The following is a 19,823-nucleotide window of genomic DNA, read 5'->3' on the forward strand; positions in this document are numbered from 1 at the left end:
AACTTTTATGCTTCTAAAATATAGCATCAGAAAATAAATGAATGAATGAATGAATAAAGAAATTCAGAGCATCAGGATCTGTACTTCTCAAGCCCATTTCACTTCAGGTCATTATAGAGCTAAAATGGTTATTTATATGTGTTTGAAACAAAGTAATTATCTAAAAAGAATTAATATTGCAGTTCACTTTTCATTCCATTTTTTCTCCTCCTAGGTATATCAGTAGATGACCCTAATGCTGTAGTCATAGGATTGGCACCAGAACATTTTAATTATCAGGTTTTAAATCAAGCATTCCGGTGAGTCTTTAGTTTAAAAATTCTTAATCTATTTCCTTTTCAGTTTTTGTAGAAAGTCTTCTCAGAAATTACTGTACATTTTTTTCTCTCTCTAATAACAGTAATTCAGTGATTGAATTTTCATCTCCTATTTCTTTACACAGTCTTGCATTTGTTAAGAATTTCTTGTATGTTTTTAAGTGTTCATTGTGGGGGATGGGTTTCCTGATGTGAATTTCTCAAGTCAGGCCATGTTTCAGAGTTGTAGGTTAAGTCCTTTCCTTCCCAGTATTTCACTGGATCCAGTTGAGATCATAGCTTTTTTTTTTAGGTGTTTTTTTTTGTAAGGCAAATGGGGTTAAGTGGCTTGCCCAAGGCCACACAGCTAAGTAATTATTAAGTGTCTGAGACAGAATTTGAACCCAGGTACTCCTGACTCCAAGGCCAGTGCTTTATCCACTACGCCACCTAGCCGCCCCTGAGATCATAGCTTTATCTGGCTAGTAATCAATTTTACCCATACTTTTATTTAGGCTTTATTTTTATCTTCTATGATTCTCTAGATTTCTTTTTTTTTGTTTTTTTAATAATTTCATTTTATTATCATTGTATGGCTATACTATTGGATTTTTCAATTATATTTCATGTGTATCTTCTTCTTGCAGATGGAGTCAGAAAATATGGTTTTAAGTCTTAATCAGAATCATACATTTAGAGCTAGAATCTTCATTAAAGGTCATCTTGTTCAACTGTGTCTCATCCTTACTATCCCTATGTGCACTTGGGCAAATTTTCATTGCCTCAATTTTCTCCTCTGTAAAACGGGGATAATAATAGCATCTACTTTTCAGTGATGATGTAATATAACACGGGAAGTATTTTGCAAAATAAATTACTCTATTAGTTTTAACTGTTTTTATTAAAGAAACTGAGGACTAGAGAGATGAATTGATACAGAACTAATTTCTTAGGAGGAACAGCATTCAGTGTAATGGATTGTCAACAGATTGGGACTGAGTTTTTCCCCAAATGGAATCTACTGTTCAGAAGGAATAGACGTGATTGGTTGTGCTTTAGATGAATTTCTTTGTAACCTCAATTAACTGTTGGTTGGAGCTGAGAATCCCAAGAAGTTAATTTACTTTTTGTGGGGCATGAAATTTATTCCTTGAGGGTAACATTTTGTTTGGCTTCAGAATCATTTGGCATTTATTAAAGGGCTTTGTTGTATGCAGAAGTTCTTGCCCTATAGAAAACATCCAAAAATTAGTCCAACTGGTCAACAGGGTTTCTGGTATGAAATGGGTAAATGCAGAGAAACCGTTTGAGCAATGTTGCCTTTACCCATGAGATGCCTAGATATCATCTTCCTGATACCAGACATCAGAATCTAGAAGCCTAATGGAAATGAAAATACAGTTTTATGTTGCAAGTCTTCGCTGTTATGTTTGGGGTAAGGAGTGTTGTTTTTGTTTTGTTCATTTCTTCCTCTTTGTGCTCCTTGGCCAATGGTGCAGTTTCCCATTTCATCTGTATAATAATATAACAAATAGATGGTGTTATTAATATAGCTTTTTAAAAATTTGCAAAGTGTTGGACATAGATTCTCACTTGATTCTCACAGCAGTCCTATGGTGAAAACACTAGATAATCTCTCTACAGATGAGGAAACTGAGACTGAGAAAGATTAACCAATACAGCTAAAATATGTCATAGGTGGAATCAAACTCAGGTCTTTCCTAATTCCAAGTCCAGGATGGTTTGCACTATTCCTGAACTATCTCTTAGATAAATACTGAATTTAGCATATAATCTATAGATGCTTCATAATTGCTCTTAGTAATTGAGTCTTTTGGTATTTGTTACCAGTTTCCATTTCTCCTATAATATTTTTACATTGTTCTTACTTCATTTGGCAAACTAGTAATAAAAATTTTGAATTTATTTCAGACAAGTTATAAAGGAATGGTGAGAATGTGAACTAATTCAATAAAAAAAGTCCCATAATGAAATAGTAAATTTTTTTCTTTATCTCCTGTACTTGTTTTTTATGTGTCACTATTAAGCAAAATACTTAAAAAATCATTAATATTCTTGCCTTTTTATAGCATTCATGATTGTACTCACCTTATCTTATTCTCTCCTTTACAACTGCTCTCCCTAGTCCACACCCTCATCACCTTTTACCTAGAGAATTGTAACAGCCTGCTACTAATTGTTTTTTTGCCTGAAGTCTAGTCTAGACCATTCTCCCTTTCACATAGCTGCTAAAATGTTTTTCAGGGGCAGATGTCACCATGTTAACCCTCCTAGTCAATAAACTCCAGTGGTTCCCTGATAACTACAGGGACTCTTCTCTGCCTCTCTTTGTATCCTCAAGGTTGAGCACAGGATGTGGTAGATTTAAAGCACTTAAATTTTTGTTGACTGGCTGACTAAACTACCCAGTCACATAAAGCCCTTCACAACTTAAACCCAAGCTCCTTTGTCACAAACACCGAACTCTACCTCCTCCTGGAGCATCCTCTCCCCTCTCCTTCCTTCCTTCCCTTGCTTTCCTCTTCCTTCCCCTTCTCTCCCCTCCCCCTCCCTCTCCTCCTTTACCCCTTAGAGTGCTTCAAGGCCCACGTCAGGAAGCTCTGTTGATGACCAGCTATCTTGCCCCTTCCCCACCAGTTCTTTTTTTGTATTTACTTTTTATATGCCATTGTCTGCCAAGGCTAGATTGTCAGAACCTCAAAGTTGGACTGTTTGATTTTTGGCTGTATTTCTGTTACCTAGAGCTTAATATACAATAGGTGCTTGATAAATGCCTGCTTATTTGCTTGGCAGATTGATTGCCCCAGATTGCTCTTCTTGGTTTTGAAGACTTCTCCAGCTCACTGCAATTCTAATTGTGTGAAGGAGAAAGAAGAGTTAGCCATCTCCCTGGCTATGTTGCATCTGTTCACAATTCATCTTTTCCTTGCTATGGGAAGAATCCTTTGCTCAAAAAGACTAACCCAGGGTTCCTTGTTTGCCTCTTGCCTATTCTGGCCACACCCCTTGTGAGAAGCTGCTTTTTAGTCTATTATGAAGGTCCTTCTTGGCTTCCTCAGGGGTTACTCTACTTCAGCTGCCTGGGGAAGATTTATCCTACCCACCATTTATTTCCAGACATCTCTAACTACACCATCCTGGGCTTAGTACTTTATTTCTGACTTCAGAATCAGACTTAGCCCAGCTATTTTTTATTCACCTCTTTAAACCACTAAATTCAAGGAGAAGGTATTGATTGAATTCAGCCTACAAGTTGGGAAGGACATCTTTAATAGGAAATAGGTGGTCTGTGTCTTAGCTGCATAGTAGCCTCATAGTAATAAAAATGTATCTTGACTTAATAGTGACTTTCTAATTGCTCGGATGCTGTCTAATTAGTACACTTTCCCAACCATATTGATTTTTAAAATGATACGTTTTAAAGCATTACTGTGCATTTATAGGTCAACTTGAATTTCACAAATGCACTTAATAGCTGTGTGGAGAGTTAACAGCAAGGATTGGGAGGTCATGCCCTTATTTGCATATTGATGTTTCCATAGAGAATATGCCTCCCAACAAATGACTGCAGTTATTTGAATTGTGTGTGGCAAATATAGACACTTGAAATGAGCTGCTGATTAGTTAAATTACTATTCAGGTTGATTATGAGAATCAGAATTAGGTGCTAAATCTCATTGCTTTTCTGTTTTAAAAACTAGCTCTAGAGGCATGTTACCTTTGGGCATATGCTCCAGCCTTATAAATTATATTGGATCTTATTTATTGTGTATTTAGTGAGTAGGCCTCTCTCTGCATTTAAAAATGTATTTGCGAATTGCTGGATATTTGTCTTAGATACTTAAATAGAATTAAGAGCAACTAATGATTCTTAAAGAATCGAGACTATAAGCTTTTAGGTGAGTGGAAGTCAGAGGAAGGAGATGAGCCAGTTATAAAGAATGGGTTTTTTTTTTGCAAGGCAAATGGGGTTAAGTAGCTTGCCTAGGGCCACACAGCTAGGTAATTATTAAGTGTCTGAGACCAGATTTGAACCCAGGTACTCCTGACTCTAAGGCCGGTGCTTTATCCACTACACCACCTAGCCACCCCAGAGAGCTTTTCTTAATGGATTGTGAGTTTCCATGCCTTTAACCATAGGGATGTTTGGAAGAGGGTGGAATTTGGAGAAAAGATAATATGAGTGAGATCTTCAATTTGTAATGATCAATTTGTTTTTGCTCATCTGTTTACTCACTGTATTCTGCCCTAAATGAAAAGGGACATGATTGGGTTCTTATTCCTTAGTCATCTGTCCAAGGGAAGCAACCATGATGTGTTCTAGGGGGCATAGGGCAGGGAAAATTTTCCTCGATTGTTATACCCACCCCAAGGGGCCAATGTATTGCTCAGAAGTGGGAGTGGAGAACCTGCCCAGAGGAAGGTAGTGGAATGGGGGAGTGTTGAAGGCTTAGGTTAAGTATGGTTGTATTGTCAACAAGTCCTAAGACTGACTTTTATATATAAAAATATGATGTAACCCATCTTCCCATTCTCTTTGATTACACATTTCTTAGGGTCAGACTACTTATACCAGTGGACTTAGGCCTTTAATCTGGACCCCCCCCCCCCCCAACCAGGCCCATTGTTTGAAAACATTGATAATGGGAGCATTCTTGTGCCATATTCCTTGAGAAAACACTGTCAGAAGTTCATGTTGAAATGACAGTGATTGATGTTTTTCAGCTTTATCTATAATGTCTGTTCATTTTGACTGCTTGATAATTTGTTTTTGTCTCCTTGTTTTTAATTAAATAGAATACACTACCAAATATTGTTATTTAATAATTTTAGCCATTGCTCAAGTTACACCTTAAGTTCAAGTTTTGGTTCACACTGCCATTTTGAAACAAAACAACCAACAAAGTTTTCAAGGGAGGCATATTCTTAAAAGTAATAAAAGCATTGTCTAAGTAGCAAAGCATTTAATCAACCCAAAGACTCCACTTACTGACTAATGACTACAGATCTGACAAATGCTACTGAGAAAATTAGAAAGTAGCCTGGCAGAAATTAGGTATAAGCTAACATCTCACAGACTTAGCCATGAAAGGTGACAGAAGTAAGTTAGGGAGTAAGGAAGAAATTACCTTTTAGTTTTATGACCAAACAAGCAATAGACAGTTAAAATGGACAGTTTTGATTATGTAAAATTTAAAAGTTTCTGCACAAACCAGTTAGTTAGAATTTTAATTTAAAAATTAGAAACAAAAAAAATTTTGCAGCAAGTTTCTCTTATCCAGGTTATATAAGAAGTTGATTAAAATTTATGAAACTAAATGCCATTTCTCAATATTGAATGGTCTAAGGATATAAACAGGCACTTTTCAAAAGAAAATCTATATTAAAAATGCTCCAGATCACTAGTAATTAGAGAAATTAAAATTAAAGCACACAAAAAATGTAGCTGCTTTTTTCTGAGTAGTCAAAAAAAGGATACTTAGGGATTGTCCACCTATTGGGGAATATCTCAAATTATAGTTTGTGAATGGAATAGAATGTTATTGTATCATAAGAAACATTAAAATAATTTCAGAAAAAACTAAGAAGATCTTTATAAATTCATATGGAATAAAGTAAGCAGAATTAATAGAATAATTTATACAATGACAATAACTATAAAGGAAAAAACCTTTAAAAGATTTAGAACTCTGATCAATACAGTGACAACTGTGCCAAAGATGAATCATGGCTACCCACCTTTTGACAGAGAAGCTGATATATTCAAGTGTTTGGACATGTCAAGTTGAGAGATTTGTTCTTCTTGACTATGCATATTTACTTTAAGAGTATTTTTCTTTTTCAATGGGAAGAGGGAAGGGAGGAAAGTAGGCAAACAAGAACTAATAAAATCTTGATTATTAAAAAAAAATTTTTAATTACCATACAGATACTTTTTTGCAGTCTGCAAACTTGCTTCTGACAAAATTTTAAGAAGGCAAAAATGTGGGAGAGAAAAAAAACCTAACCTTTGAACAATGAGATATACTTAGGGCAACTTTATATTGTACCAAAATGCTATATTAGAAGATGAAGAGTTGAGAGTATAAAGAACAGAGAGGGAAAAAAGTTAACAAAAATAAGAAATTTTTCTAAAGAGAAGCTTGCATATCTGTTTTATAACCATCCTTTCACTTGGTGACTATATAAGAATGAACTGAGAAATCTTTATAGCTAGTAATCATTAAGATGCAAAGAGATTCCAGTTACAGAAATTTGACTCCCAATTAAATAGCTAGGTTCGATTTCTTTTTTTAGGTTTTTTGCAAGGCAAATGGGGTTAAGTGACTTGCCCATGGCCACACAGATAGATAATTATGAAGTGTCTGAGGCCAGATTTGAACTCAGGTCCTCCTGACTCCAGGGCTGGTGCTCTATCCACTATGCCACCTAGTCACCCCAGGTTCAATTTTTAATCAATTTCAACAAGCATTTGAAACAAATTTAATAGTGCTCTTAAATTCAATCCCTAAAATTAACTCATATCCATGCTTCTTCCAAACTTGCCCACTTCTTTTGCAGGTAAAGCCATCCTTGTGGTCTCTCAGGTTCACAGTTTCATCATCATCCCTGACATTTAACCCACTTTCCTAACTGCATGTAATTCAGTCAATTTCTATATTCTCATAGTTTCTGCCTCCATAATATCTTTTGCATCCATCCCTTTCTTGCTACTTAGATGACCATCATCCTGACTCAAGCTCTCATCACACCCCAAACTGACAATCATCTCTTTATTGGTCATCCTGCCTTAAGTCTCTTCGCTTTCCAATCCATTTTCCACATAGTTGCTGGAATAACTTTCTTAAGGCATAGATCTGACCATATTGCTCCCCCTACTGTAGGGTCAGGCCTCCTGTGATATTTACAACTTGGCTTCATTTTTCATTGTAATGGAAAGAACAAAGGTCTAGTTCTTGGGACCTGAATGTTCTAAGTTCTTCCTTGGTCTCTTAACTTCTCTAGGCCTCCTCTTTTTTAAAAGTTAAGGAATTGGGGTGGCTAGGTGGCGCAGTGGATAGAGTAACCAGCCCTGGAGTCAGGAGGACCTGAGTTCAAATCCGGCCTCAGACACTTAATAATTACCTAGCTGTGTGGCCTTGGGCAAGCCACTTAACCCCACTGCCTTGCAGAAAAAAAAAAAACAAAAAACAAACCTAAAATAAAAATAAAATAAAAGTTAAGGAATTGAACTAAGATTATCTGTGTCTAAGATTCATGAATCTATATTTTCTTTTAGTTTTTTAAAAATTTGTTGATGATGCTAGTTTTTGTGACCATCCTTTTATGTTTTAGTTTCTTTTTCCTCCAAATCTGAAATTGGTAAGTCAACTTAGCTTCTCATGAGCCAAGAATGATTTTTATATTTTTAAATACAATAAAATTTTATTTAAAATATTAAAAAACCACAATGTGTTTAACTTTTGGCATTGGGACTCAAGCAGCTGACCCTGCTCTTAATCATTAGTGTTTTGGGATTTTAAATTTCCTGTATACAGTAACAAAAATTTTTCCTGAAATTTTGCAAGCTATTTTTTGATGTAAATATGTTCCCTTTTTTCCTTTGTGTTCCAAAAGGGCTTCCAATTAAGCTAGAAATCTCAGGTTTTTCTATGATAGATTTTTTTTTTTTCCAATTGCAAAAGCCATCTTTATATTACCCGAGAAAGACTCTAAGTACTATTATATACATGTGGGTATTTGCTTTGTAGCAAATATCTGTTCATGAATAGTCTGGATAGGGTTTAATTTCTAATCTATTCTAACTGGCTGTGTGTGAATGTAACAAAATATATACTGTAAGAAAGATTGATAGAGCTTGAACCACTTTGGTGCTGAGAGATTTGTACATCCTGCAGTCAGTGAAGGCCCAGTTCCCATTTAGAGTAGTGTAGAGCAACCCACAGCTTCACCCTTCCAGGGAAGGCACTAAAATACTGTCTGGGAATTAAGTACACACATCAATCAAACTTACAAGCCCTTTCTCCAGTTAATATATAATAAAATATTTACAAAACTAAATCAAATGTTTTTAGCTTAGCTTTATAAGTGGAATGCAAGTTTGAGGTCTATTGCATTAAGAAATCCAGTTTCCCAATAGAGGAGCAAATGAATGAGAAATGGGGGTGGGTTGGGGCTGGGGGAACAGCTAGTGAAGGGCACTAGGAGGAAATTTATCCATTAGCTATGGTTCTTTAAGACAAGCATAGTGGCTCTGCTAGACTTTTAAACAATTAGATCTTAGAACTTCTAAGAAATAAATTTGTTAATATCAGTGATTGAATTTGAATAGTAGAAAAGAATCTTGTGCTGTAAGCCATTTGTAGTAATGCGGTGCATTGTAACTCACACTTGGGCTTGCTAATAGCCCAGTATTGGTTTTTACTTAATGAAATATTTAATCACAAAGGTCCAAATTCCTCATCTCCCACAGGAAGGTAGTCCTGAGACCACTGACAAAAATAATTTAGCAGTTTGATAGTTGAGTACTTAATTACTAGAAATTGTAAAGGAAAAGAAGAAATGAGTTCCTAAATAGCACACTAAAAATTTTACCTTAAGTATATGATTTAAACTAGTGAGATTAAAAACTAGTTAAGAAATCAAATTCTCTTCCCTTTTATATACAATAATGAATGTGATTATCAAAAGACTGTTCCTGTTGTTCATTTGGGGGTTGAGATGAGCATATCTGAGTGCATCTGAGTTGTTGCAGTTTTCAACTCAGAGTTAGAAGGTAGGATCTTTAGTTGAGTGTAGTATTTGACTGTCAAACTGGTAGTGAAGCTGGGCCCTCTGGTACCCTAAGTATTTGGCTCCAGGATATCAGTAGAAAATTATAACTTTATTTTGTAAATACAGTCCTAGAAATGTATACAAGTGTCTATAATGTTACTACTATAATAAGAGCAATTATAGGATCAAAAAATATTGAGAAAATAAAAGAAGAAATAATGATTAAACTTGATCAGAAAATGAAATTTTTTAAAAATCATTTAAAATATTTCGGAATAAAAATGCTGAATCATCATGTAAAAGAAAAGCTCAGTTCATAGGTACTTTAGATATTAGTTGAGGGATTACTAAAGAAAGAGAAATTATATTTACTTTTAAAAGGCTCATGATCTTCCTGCATATAACTCAGCAAAGACTAAAACTTCTCATTTTACCATCTAAGTTAAGTTTTCTTCCTTGAGTGATCTTTTTGAGTTGTAATTCCCTCAATTCTCTTTCTTTAGTAGTGTAACTAACTTGTCTGAAGCCCCTAAAGGCAAAAGGTTGAAGCCAACTCCAGGTTAATAATCTATCACCTTTCTTCAAAGTCTTCATGACTAATACCTAGCAGTCTTTTCTCTTGAAATCTGTGTATTTTTTTAACTAATGTTAATAAGAAATTATTTATTTCTCTAGTATTGTAAAACTCTACTTAAAGTCAGTTTATTTTTTCCTTTTCTTTCTAGACTAATGTTGAATGGTGCTCCTCTTATAGCAATACACAAAGCCAGATATTATAAGAAGAAAGATGGCTTAGCCCTGGGACCTGGACCATTTGTTACTGGTTTGGAGTATGCTGCAGATACCCAAGCCATAGTGGTGGGGAAGCCAGAGGGAAAATTTTTCTCAGAAGCTTTGCGTGGCATTGATTGTAAACCAGAAGAAGTCGTTATGATTGGAGATGTAAGTAAATGTCCCATAAGTGTTCCATCACATCTGGTTAGAATAATAATTTTGTCCTTCGCTTTTCAAAGAAGACCACAACATCAGGGAGATGATGTCATGGCAAGCACATGAATTGGATTTGAGTGAGGGGAATGCCTCCACTTTTGCCTCCAGAGCCATCTGGGTCCAGTGGCCAGATATGAATCAAGACAACTGGAGATGGCCCTGGATTTAACACAATCAGGGTTACAAGACTTGCTCAAGGTCACACAGTTATTGTCAAGTGTCAGAGGCTGGATTCAATCTCTTGTCAATACTCTTATCCACTGTGTCACCTAAGTACCCTCAACAGGTTTAAAATAGCTACTTTAGGAAAGCATGTTACCACTGGCCTTAAATGTATGATAATAATTCAAGTTGTTAGCATAATTAAATAATTTTAAATTATTATTGCCCCAAAGTAGTTTTTGTGTTATTGGCTGATGGTTTTCAGAACCTAAATTTTGAAGGTTTGAAATATTTGAAGTTCCAAAGAAGATGATAAAGCACATATATACATGTGTTTAAATTTAATGTATATTTATATATATATATACTATATATATATATGTATTTTTTCAAAATTAGATAAATATCAGCCATTATTTAAAAACCTTCATTTCCATTTGGCGAATGGTCAAAGGATATGAACAGACAGTTTTCTAAGAAATTCAGGTTATTCAGAGTCATATGAAAAGAATGTTCCAAGGCACTAAATGACTAGAGAATGCACATTGAAGCACCTTCAAGGATTTACCTTACATCCATCAGATTGGCACAATTAATAAGAGGAAAATCACATGTTTGGAGGGGCTGTGGGAAAACAGTCACATTAATGTACTGTTGAACCTGTGAGTTAGAGTAGCCATTCTGGGAAACAATTTGGAAGTGTGCCCCAAAGTTACTAATTTTGTGAGAGTGTGTGTGTGTGTGTGTATACACCCTTTGACCCAATGATACCACTACTAGATCTGTATTCAAAAAAGATGTTTTTAAAAAGAATTAAAGGACCTATAGGTACAAAAAGTTTGTATGTTTGGGGTTTTTTTCCAGTTTTTACAAGGCAGTGGGGTTAAGTGGCTTGCCCAAGGCCACACAGCTAGGTCATTATTGTCTGAGACTGGATTTGAACCCAGGTACTCCTGACTCCAAGGCCAGTGCTTTATCCACTGTGCCATCTAGCCACCCCAATATCGTTTCTTTTTTTAGTGGCAGAGAACAGCAGAGTAAGGGGATACCCATCAATTGGGAAATGGTGAAAAAAATTATATGAATGTAACAGAATACTAATGTGCTATAAGAAATGACAAAAGGTAAGGATTCAGAGAAACTTAGGAAGACTTGTGTAAACTGATGCAGAGTAAAGTGAACAGAACCAGAAGAGCAAGTTATACAATAGTAGCATCCTAAACTCAAGCAAATTTCAAAGACTTAAGAACTTTGATCAGTGCAGAGGCAAATCATTCATGCCTCCAAAGAACAAATCAATGAAGTATACTCCCCATTTCCTGACAGTGGTGAATGCAGGGTACTAATTGTGGCATGTATTTTTTGGACATTACCAGGTGTAGAAACTCATTTTTTCTTGATTTTGCAAATTTAATTCTTCCTACTCCCCACTTCATCCTTTATGAAGTGCATGTGGGAGAGACAGAAAATAGGTTGTTGATTGAAATAAATATAATTCCATTAAAAAAGTGAACCTGGAGTCCCTCCACATGTAGGAGAGGTGTTTAGTGACTAGGGGGAACTTGAATGAGGATGGCCTGAGTTTTCATTCTGCCTTACCTGCTTGCTATCTTTGTAATCAGGCACTAATTAACCTTTTTCAACCTGAATTTTATTTGTTAAGTGAAAATGTTAATAGCACCTTCTTCACACAGTTGTGATGTATAAAGTGGTTTATAATCCTGAAGCCTTTATAAACAGTAGCAGTTAATTTGTGATTCCAGTCAGTTCATGACTCCATTGGAGTTTTCTTGGCAGGGATACTGAAGTGGTTTGTCATTTCCTTCTCCAGCTCATTTTCCAGATGAGGTAAACAGGGTGAAGTGACTTGCCCAGGGTCACCCAACTAGTGAGAGTTTGAGACAAGTTTTGAACTTAAAAAGAGGAATCTTATCTCCATCCCCAGCACTTGATGCATTCTGGCGCCACCTAGCTGCCCCCTTAGCACTTAATAGTTTTCCTGTTTAAATTATTTAAATACTTTGTTCTTCTCTGATGAAGATGGATTTATGTAGATTATATTTAAAAAATTTGAAAGCCTCTTGTAGAAGTGAGCCTGGATTCTTAAGGGTAAAAATAATAATTGATGTTTATCTGATACATAATGACTTTCAAAGTGCATTACCTAGTTTCCTCATTCAAACCTCAAAGGAAATCTGAGAGGGAGGCCAGCAGAGCACAAGCTCTGTTTGGCAGGTTATTGTCAAACTACTTGTTGTCTAAGTATCAGCCTCCTTGGATTCTGAGAAGCTCATCATCTCCAGAAATTTGACTGCCAAGTGATTAGGTTTTTCCACCACAGCAGTTTTTGAAGACCATCTACTAAGAATTGAATTGCATCGTGAAGGGGAGAAACAATGGATCCTTGAAATATGAAAAAAAATCTGATTTCTTCATAGAACATTCTATAATAATAGCTGACATTTGCATAGTGCTTTACAGTTTACAAAATACTTCTATATCATATGCTCTCATTATGTTCATAATTACCTTATGATGTAGGTAAGGACTGTGACACTGTCTTCATCATACAAATGATAGGTTTATGGTTTAAATCCAGGGCCTTTTAGACTAAATAACTTTTTCTAGAACGTTGAGGGGGCAGCTAGGTGGTGCAGTGGATAGAGGACCAGCCATGGAATCAGGAGGACCTGAGTTCAAATTGCGCCTCAGACACTCAATAATTATTTAACTGTGTGACTTTGAGCAAGTCACTTAACCCTGTTGCCTTGCAAAAAGAAAATATAAAATATAGAACATCAGATTAACATCTTCATCAGACCCTGGTATATCTCTGACAAGTCAGGGTAGCCTAGTTTTGAACTATAAAATTATAAGAAATTTTAGAGTTCATTTATTTTACTCTTCTTCATCCTATTACAAATAAGGAAACTGAGTTGTGAGGTTAAATTCCTTGCCGAACCTCACATAGTTGATTAATGGTGCCACTTAGCAAAATCCAGCACATTATTTGGTTTCTATATTACTTTGTCCCTCTATAATTGGATATGGATAAAATTGCTTTCCAAAGTCACTTGAATTGGAATTTTAATTCTCACTTTCTCAATTCCCAGTCCTCCATTTTCTGAATTTTACTGTCTATTATTGAGTTGCAAAATCATATAACCTGATAACACCTTTAGAAACCATCTTCTTATACTATTCCCCTGCCTCTAGAATTATACTACCTAATTGGACTCCTCTAGAATTTAAACTGTACCTAAAACCTGTCCTGTGTTTCCCTGTGCTTGGGGAAAGAGCATTTTTAGTGTTATAATATATTCAGAGAGGAAAGTCTCAATCCTCTCATAGAAAACACATCGTGAATCTCAAGACTATATGTTAAAATACCTGCATTCAAAATCTAACACAATTAGTAACTACTGTGTTACCTTGGTTTAATAACTTTAGAAGCTGAAAAAATGGGAGGAATGCTATTTTTCCATTTTCCACTTTAATGTGAAAAATGACATATTTCTTAAAATATAGAACATTTAAGTTCAGTGAATACGTTCTCTGTGCCTCAGAAAATAATTCTGTTACATAATGCCTATTCTAATCTTAAAACATTTCCTCCCAAAGCAGGACATGGCTCTGCTTTCAGAATACTAGCCGGGAGACTACTTTGTCTTACATCTTTCTCACTTCCTTTTCATGAAAGCTGATGGAATTACGGTAGTCATTATATATGAAATGTAAATCATGCCTCTGTTCATTTGTAGCTGCATGGAAATAAGTATTTGCACCTAGCTATACTGATCTTCATACTAGTTGTGGACTATGGGTTGTTTTTTCAATTGACCTTTTGCAAGAAGATGGTTGATTGGTAATTAAATTAATTCTGTGTTATATTACCCAGGACTGCAGAGCTGATGTTGGTGGAGCTCAGAGTATGGGCATGCTAGGCATCTTGGTGAAGACTGGTATGTATCTTTTACTTCTTTCTGCCCTCCTAGGCAATACCATAAGAAAAAATAAATCCAACATTGGATTTGAAAACTGTCTGTCTGCAAAAATGACAAGGCCTTCTGGAGACCTTAATTTTCCTTATACCTCCAATGAGAAGTAAAAGGCATTGAAGTTCCCAATGGGCAGAAGCCTATAGTGAGAGGGCCTACATTAACTGCTTAGGTTCTCTGCTGTACTAGAAATTTCATTGTAATGGTAATTGTGAGATCTGAATTCACTCATTTACATACAGAATTCAACACATGTACTTTCTGGACAATTCACTAAAACTACAGGCTGATGTACCTTTTAATACATTGTTTTGAGGGGCAGCTAGGTGGCGTAGTGGATAAAGTACCGGCCTTGGAGTCAGGAGTACCTGGGTTCAAATCCGGTCTCAGACACTTAATAATTACCTAGCTGTGTGGCCTTGGGCAAGCCACTTAACCTCATTTGTCTTGCAAAAAAAAAATACATTGTTTTATAATTTAAAAACTTGATTCAACTTAATGCACACACTGAATACCCTGCTCCCTGCCCCCCCAATCTCTCCTCCTCTAGTAATAGTTAAAAGACAAGCAGAGCACTATTCCCATGGTCAATGTTCTCTCCTAGGACTGCCTAACTTGATGAATATTTTATAACATGTGGCACAAAATTTCATATCAATTCTCCACTGGTTTTGTAATACTACAGTGAGAACATAATCATTACTTTAATTCCTTTAATACCATGTATATGCTTATATGATAAAACATTCTATTTGGCCATTTAAACAATCTCATCTATAGTGTCCAGCATTCCTTCTATTATGGCATTTTCTCAGGCCTCTTTTTGCCTTTCAGCCTATATATGATTAGTAAAGAAAAGTTTGGGAAACAGTTGAAATTCAGTTGCTTGAGACCAAGGTATAACAGGTGTATTTGGTTTTTCAAATACAGTTTTCCTTTATAGAACTTAATTGACTAAAAATTATTGTGGATGAAGTAAAAATAGGCAGTAGGTAAGGCCTAAAGTAATTTATCTTATATACTACTATATTGATAATTAATGAATTTAACAGAAAACAACCAGAAAATCTGTCAAAGAATCATTATCAAAGCCAGGCTATGGATGTTTCCATAGCCATGCTAAGAGAGAAATCCACTGTTTTCTTAGTTACATGAAGGGATCATAAGACCACTTAATATGACTGTCCAAAAAAAAGATTTAAAATATACAAGTCCTTCAAACTCACAAATAGAATCTAAGAACTAGCACTCTGGAGAAGCAACATTGGTGCCATGTGAGGGGAATGGATTTTGTCCACAATGATGTCTAGGTCCTTGCATCTCTAGTCTAATGTTCAGAATCACTATTCTGCCAAGGATTGAAAACTATATAGTATGTGTTTGTGCTCTGCTGTTCGGTAATCTGAGATTGACTTCAAGCAGCCCCAGATCTTCTTCAAGATTCTCTTTTCTTCCTATGTAGGGTAGCTGATGTCATGATTGCTTTATTTTCTTTTGCTTGTTAATCCAAATTAATATGAACCTTTCCAGCCATGGCACTCTTGCCCCCTCTGTCTCTTCTTTAACTTCTTCAAAGAGGATGAAGTAAAATGCCTAAATTCATGATCTTACTATCCTTTACACATTCTTGCTTCTTAATATTTTATTTCTTAGGGAACTCCACATCTGCTGTTTTATATTATGTACCTGGATGCTCCTCTCCAATAGCTTCAGGTTGTATTTGGTGACTCTGAGGTTCCTTCCAGCTCTTAAGTCTATGATCCTGGGATCCTTTGATCCTGCCAGCCTCCATAAGTGGAATAATTTGAAATAAACATTCTCTTATATGTGGCTTTCTTTGGAGGAGTTCCAAGTTTAGCCAACAGAAGCAAAATCTTCTGAAAGGATTTTTAATTTAGAATTGAAGATGTTAGCTCTTGGACATGAAAGCTTGTCACAGAATCTGAAAAGCTGTAAGAGACTTCAGTGATCATTTCATTCAAACCATGCTTGAAAAAGAAATTCTAACTACATCTTATTGACTAGTGGCTTCCTAACTTTGAAGTTTCAAGACTTAAAGCACTTACTAATTTCAAAGTAGCCCATCCTTCTTTTGGCTGCATCCCGGTCCATCTCCAGTTGTCCTGATCTGTATTGTGCTATTGAACCCATATAGCTTTGAAGGAGAGAGTAAGAGAGGCTGGTGACTTTGCATAGCCTTCTTCACTTAAATCCAGTTCACTCACATAACATGTTGTCACCTTCTTGATGTCACAGTCCTCTTCAAGAACAAAGACAAACAGTGAACCCCAATTGTTAAGATCCTCTGTCTTGGTTGCTTATCTCTGGCCTCTCTCTAAAGTATCATTGTCTTTCCTGACCCAAACATAATACTCCAAATGTAGTCTTAAGCAGGGTAGGCTACAGCCCAACTGGGACCTTCTCATTTCTAGATTAATTATCTTTTTTAATATACCTTCAGATTGTATATCTTCTCTCTCTCTCTCTCTCTCTCTCTCTCTCTCTCTCTCTCTCTCTCTCTCTCCCCCCTCCCTCCCTCCCTCCCTCTCCCCCCTCCCTCCCTCCCTCTCTCTCCCTCCCCCTTTTTCTCTCTGTCTCTCTCTCTCTCTATTGAATCTGTTGATTCTAAAAAAGCAAGGAATTATGAGAAAAAGGTGGGGTGGAAAGTAGAACAAAGAGATAGAAAACAACTAATTTACATAATATATATACAGTCTATTATCCTACAACCCAGAGAAGTAGGTGGTACAAAAAATGATTGCCATTTTGACAAAGGAGGAAACAATGATTGATGTTTTTCTTGATCTTGATTTAAAAGTATTCATTTAATGTTCGTTTTTGTCTTTACAGTAAATGGGTAACTGGAATGGGGAGGGGGGGGTTGACAGCTACAGAAATTTTAAATTGTCATAAAGCAATCCAATAGCTATATCATTTGGCACAGTTCAGTGGCCCTGAGAATGTTGAATATAAGCCTTTTTTGAACTACCTCCTAGTTCCATAAAAGCTTCTGTAGGAGATGCTTACCTTCTGGTTTTCCAGTGGTTGGGGGAAAAGGTTCTATGATGACCCAGGTGCTCTAGGACCAGGATTAATTTAACATCCAAAGCAACTGCCTTTGTTTGCTCTGTTTACTTTCATTTCAGGGAAATATCGAACAGCAGATGAAGATAAAATTCATCCAGCTCCTTACTTAATCTGTGAGAGTTTTCCACATGCCGTGGACCACATCCTACAACATTTACTTTAAGAGAGAATGGCATCAAGAAACAACTTGAAATGTAACTTTGTATTCCCCAGAATGCAGCTTTGAAATCTCATTGGGCCAGAATACACAGAAACAGGCACCATTATAATTCTCCTTTGTTGTGCGTTAGAGGGAAAGGTATTGAACTTTAGCCAGTTACTAAATCTGACTAATCCCTCATTTGATTTTGTAAACATGATAAGATCTTAAAAAACACACAGAAATTTTTTGCCAAATCTTTTAAAATATTCATCAGATTAGGCAGTCCTAGGAGACAAAATCCTCCGTAGGAATGGTGTTCTGCTTGTCTTTTAACTATTACTCTGGGAGGGGGGGAGTATGCAGTGTGTGAGTAAAGTTGCATCAGTTTTTTAAATTATAAAACAGTGTGTTAAAAAGATGCATCATCCTGTAGTTTTTAGTATTGATTGCAACTGTAAAATCCATCAAATATTTGAAGCAAATGAAACATGTAGGAACTAAAATGAATTATCCCTTAGACCAAGCAATCAAGTGAATTTGCTTTAACGAATGATGAAAACTAGATTATCTGCTGTATTATTCCCATCACGGGTGACTTTTTTTTTCTCTTCATTAGTCAGAAACGACTAATTTAAATTTAGAACCTGATTTTAATTTAAAATAATATTACCATTAATAACCTATTCATTGCAGATACCTATTATACTGTGTAACAGTTGTTTTGGAAATTTTATGTAAAATTAAAACTATCAGTATTTTACAGATGTTTTAATTAGACATTGTTATTAACAGGAACAGTGCAGAAACTAAAATCAAGCCTTTAATGTCTTATAGACCATGCATTTTTGAAGTTACTGTCCACCAGGGTCCTATTAACTGTACATTTGTAAGATTTCATTATTTTTCCCTCTAACACTATGGGAAAAATCTTTTAGAAGCTACTGGGACATATTCATGCTTTTTATGTACTTGGTTAGTACAGCTGTAAAATGAAATCCTGTCATTTAGTATGGATCATTCTTCTCATGTTAAATCCACCAAAATGAAGGGGCCTAAGCTGATAATGATTTCCCTAGCACATTTGCATACTGTGATAATCTCAGTCCTTTGCAGTTGTTGTACAGGTCTCTTGGGAATTAAATTATTAGAATGTAATTGTACATCATCATAGCATTCACCTTATTGAAACTCATTGGTGTTAATGAGCTGTGTGTTTTGGTATCTCATTGAGTGTGGCTCTGGATAAAACTATGTGGAAATGATTGTTGTCTCTTCTGTTGGTCCTTTTCCACAGACCACCAAACACTGACTATCAGAGAGCATTGAAGGCTCAGGGTCAAAAAACATATGAAAGGGACACTAACAGAAGTCAGAGCTGCCTAGATCTTCTTCCATGTTTTTGGAATGACTAGTGTGGTTGTTCTGCCCTTTGGACTGATTTCACTGGGCTTCAAAAATAGGAGAAAACCCACTCAGAGAGGAAAAGTTCTGAGTCTTAGTCTGGATGTCAGAGAGAGAGAGAGAGAGAGAGAGAGAGCAAGAGCAAGTGCACCAGGGCCACCTACACTTTGATGGGTAGGAAGAGGGGATCTTGTTCATAGTCTCTCAATATTTGGAATGTTACTTTACAACCGGAACAGGCAGACAGGAATTGTGCTTGCTCCTTCCACTATTTCATTGGGGAAAAACTTGAAAACTTCTCTTAAGAGTAAGTTTTTCTGGGTCTGGTTCTAACTATTTGCAAATGTTTTTAGGCATTATTTGAGCACAGTTTCCTGCAAGATTTGTTGCTTTCGCTATGAGCCTTTAAGAACCTGGTTCTTGTTGCCTGGCTTCTTAACCCCAATTAAATAGTTGAAAACCTGTTAAATATCCAGCTCTATGCTAAAGTACATAGGGAAAACAGAAAAGTATCCTGCTTTCTTTTATGAGAAAGCAATACTAACATGAAATAATTAGAACACAACACAAGCTATTATAAGTGATGAATTTTATAGTATAGACAGTGAAGATTATATATGTTCAGAGGAGGCTGAAAGTGTGGGTTGTGTAGTTAGGATCTGTTTCTTGCAAGAAACACTGAGTTACAACTCATGAGGGGAGGGCTGGGTTTGAGGACAGCTCATTGGTTTTTGAAGAGCTTGTTGTTTTTTCAGAAAAGAATGCCAAATATGAGCTAGTAAGTTTAGAATGAATGATATACAGAGCAGCTAATTGCCATTCCCATTGAAGAAGAGGCCAGACATAAGAAAAGTTAGAAAAAATTTTGTGAGGAGATATACCAAAGGCCATTCACAAGGGTGGCTATAAGTTTTGAAGACTTCTAAGGTTTGAATAAATTGGCATGTTAAT

At 35.9% G+C, this 19,823-nt stretch overlaps 1 protein-coding gene across 3 annotated transcripts in view; it reads left to right on the forward strand.

The window, feature by feature from the left end:
• The window catches only part of HDHD2 (haloacid dehalogenase like hydrolase domain containing 2), a 43,096-nt gene extending 24,363 nt beyond the window's left edge, over positions 1–18,733 (forward strand). For all 3 annotated transcript variants that reach the window (XM_074206980.1, XM_074206977.1, XM_074206978.1), the window contains exons 5-8: positions 215–299; positions 9,818–10,034; positions 14,143–14,206; positions 17,389–18,733. In XM_074206980.1, the coding sequence (XP_074063081.1) occupies positions 215–299; positions 9,818–10,034; positions 14,143–14,206; positions 17,389–17,492 (470 nt within the window). In that variant the 3' untranslated portion in view covers positions 17,493–18,733. The remainder of the gene's footprint in view (positions 1–214; positions 300–9,817; positions 10,035–14,142; positions 14,207–17,388) is intronic.
• The last annotated feature ends 1,090 nt before the right edge of the window (positions 18,734–19,823 follow it).

This window comes from Macrotis lagotis, chromosome X, assembly GCF_037893015.1.
Source record: "Macrotis lagotis isolate mMagLag1 chromosome X, bilby.v1.9.chrom.fasta, whole genome shotgun sequence".
Taxonomy (NCBI): Eukaryota; Metazoa; Chordata; class Mammalia; order Peramelemorphia; family Peramelidae; genus Macrotis; species Macrotis lagotis.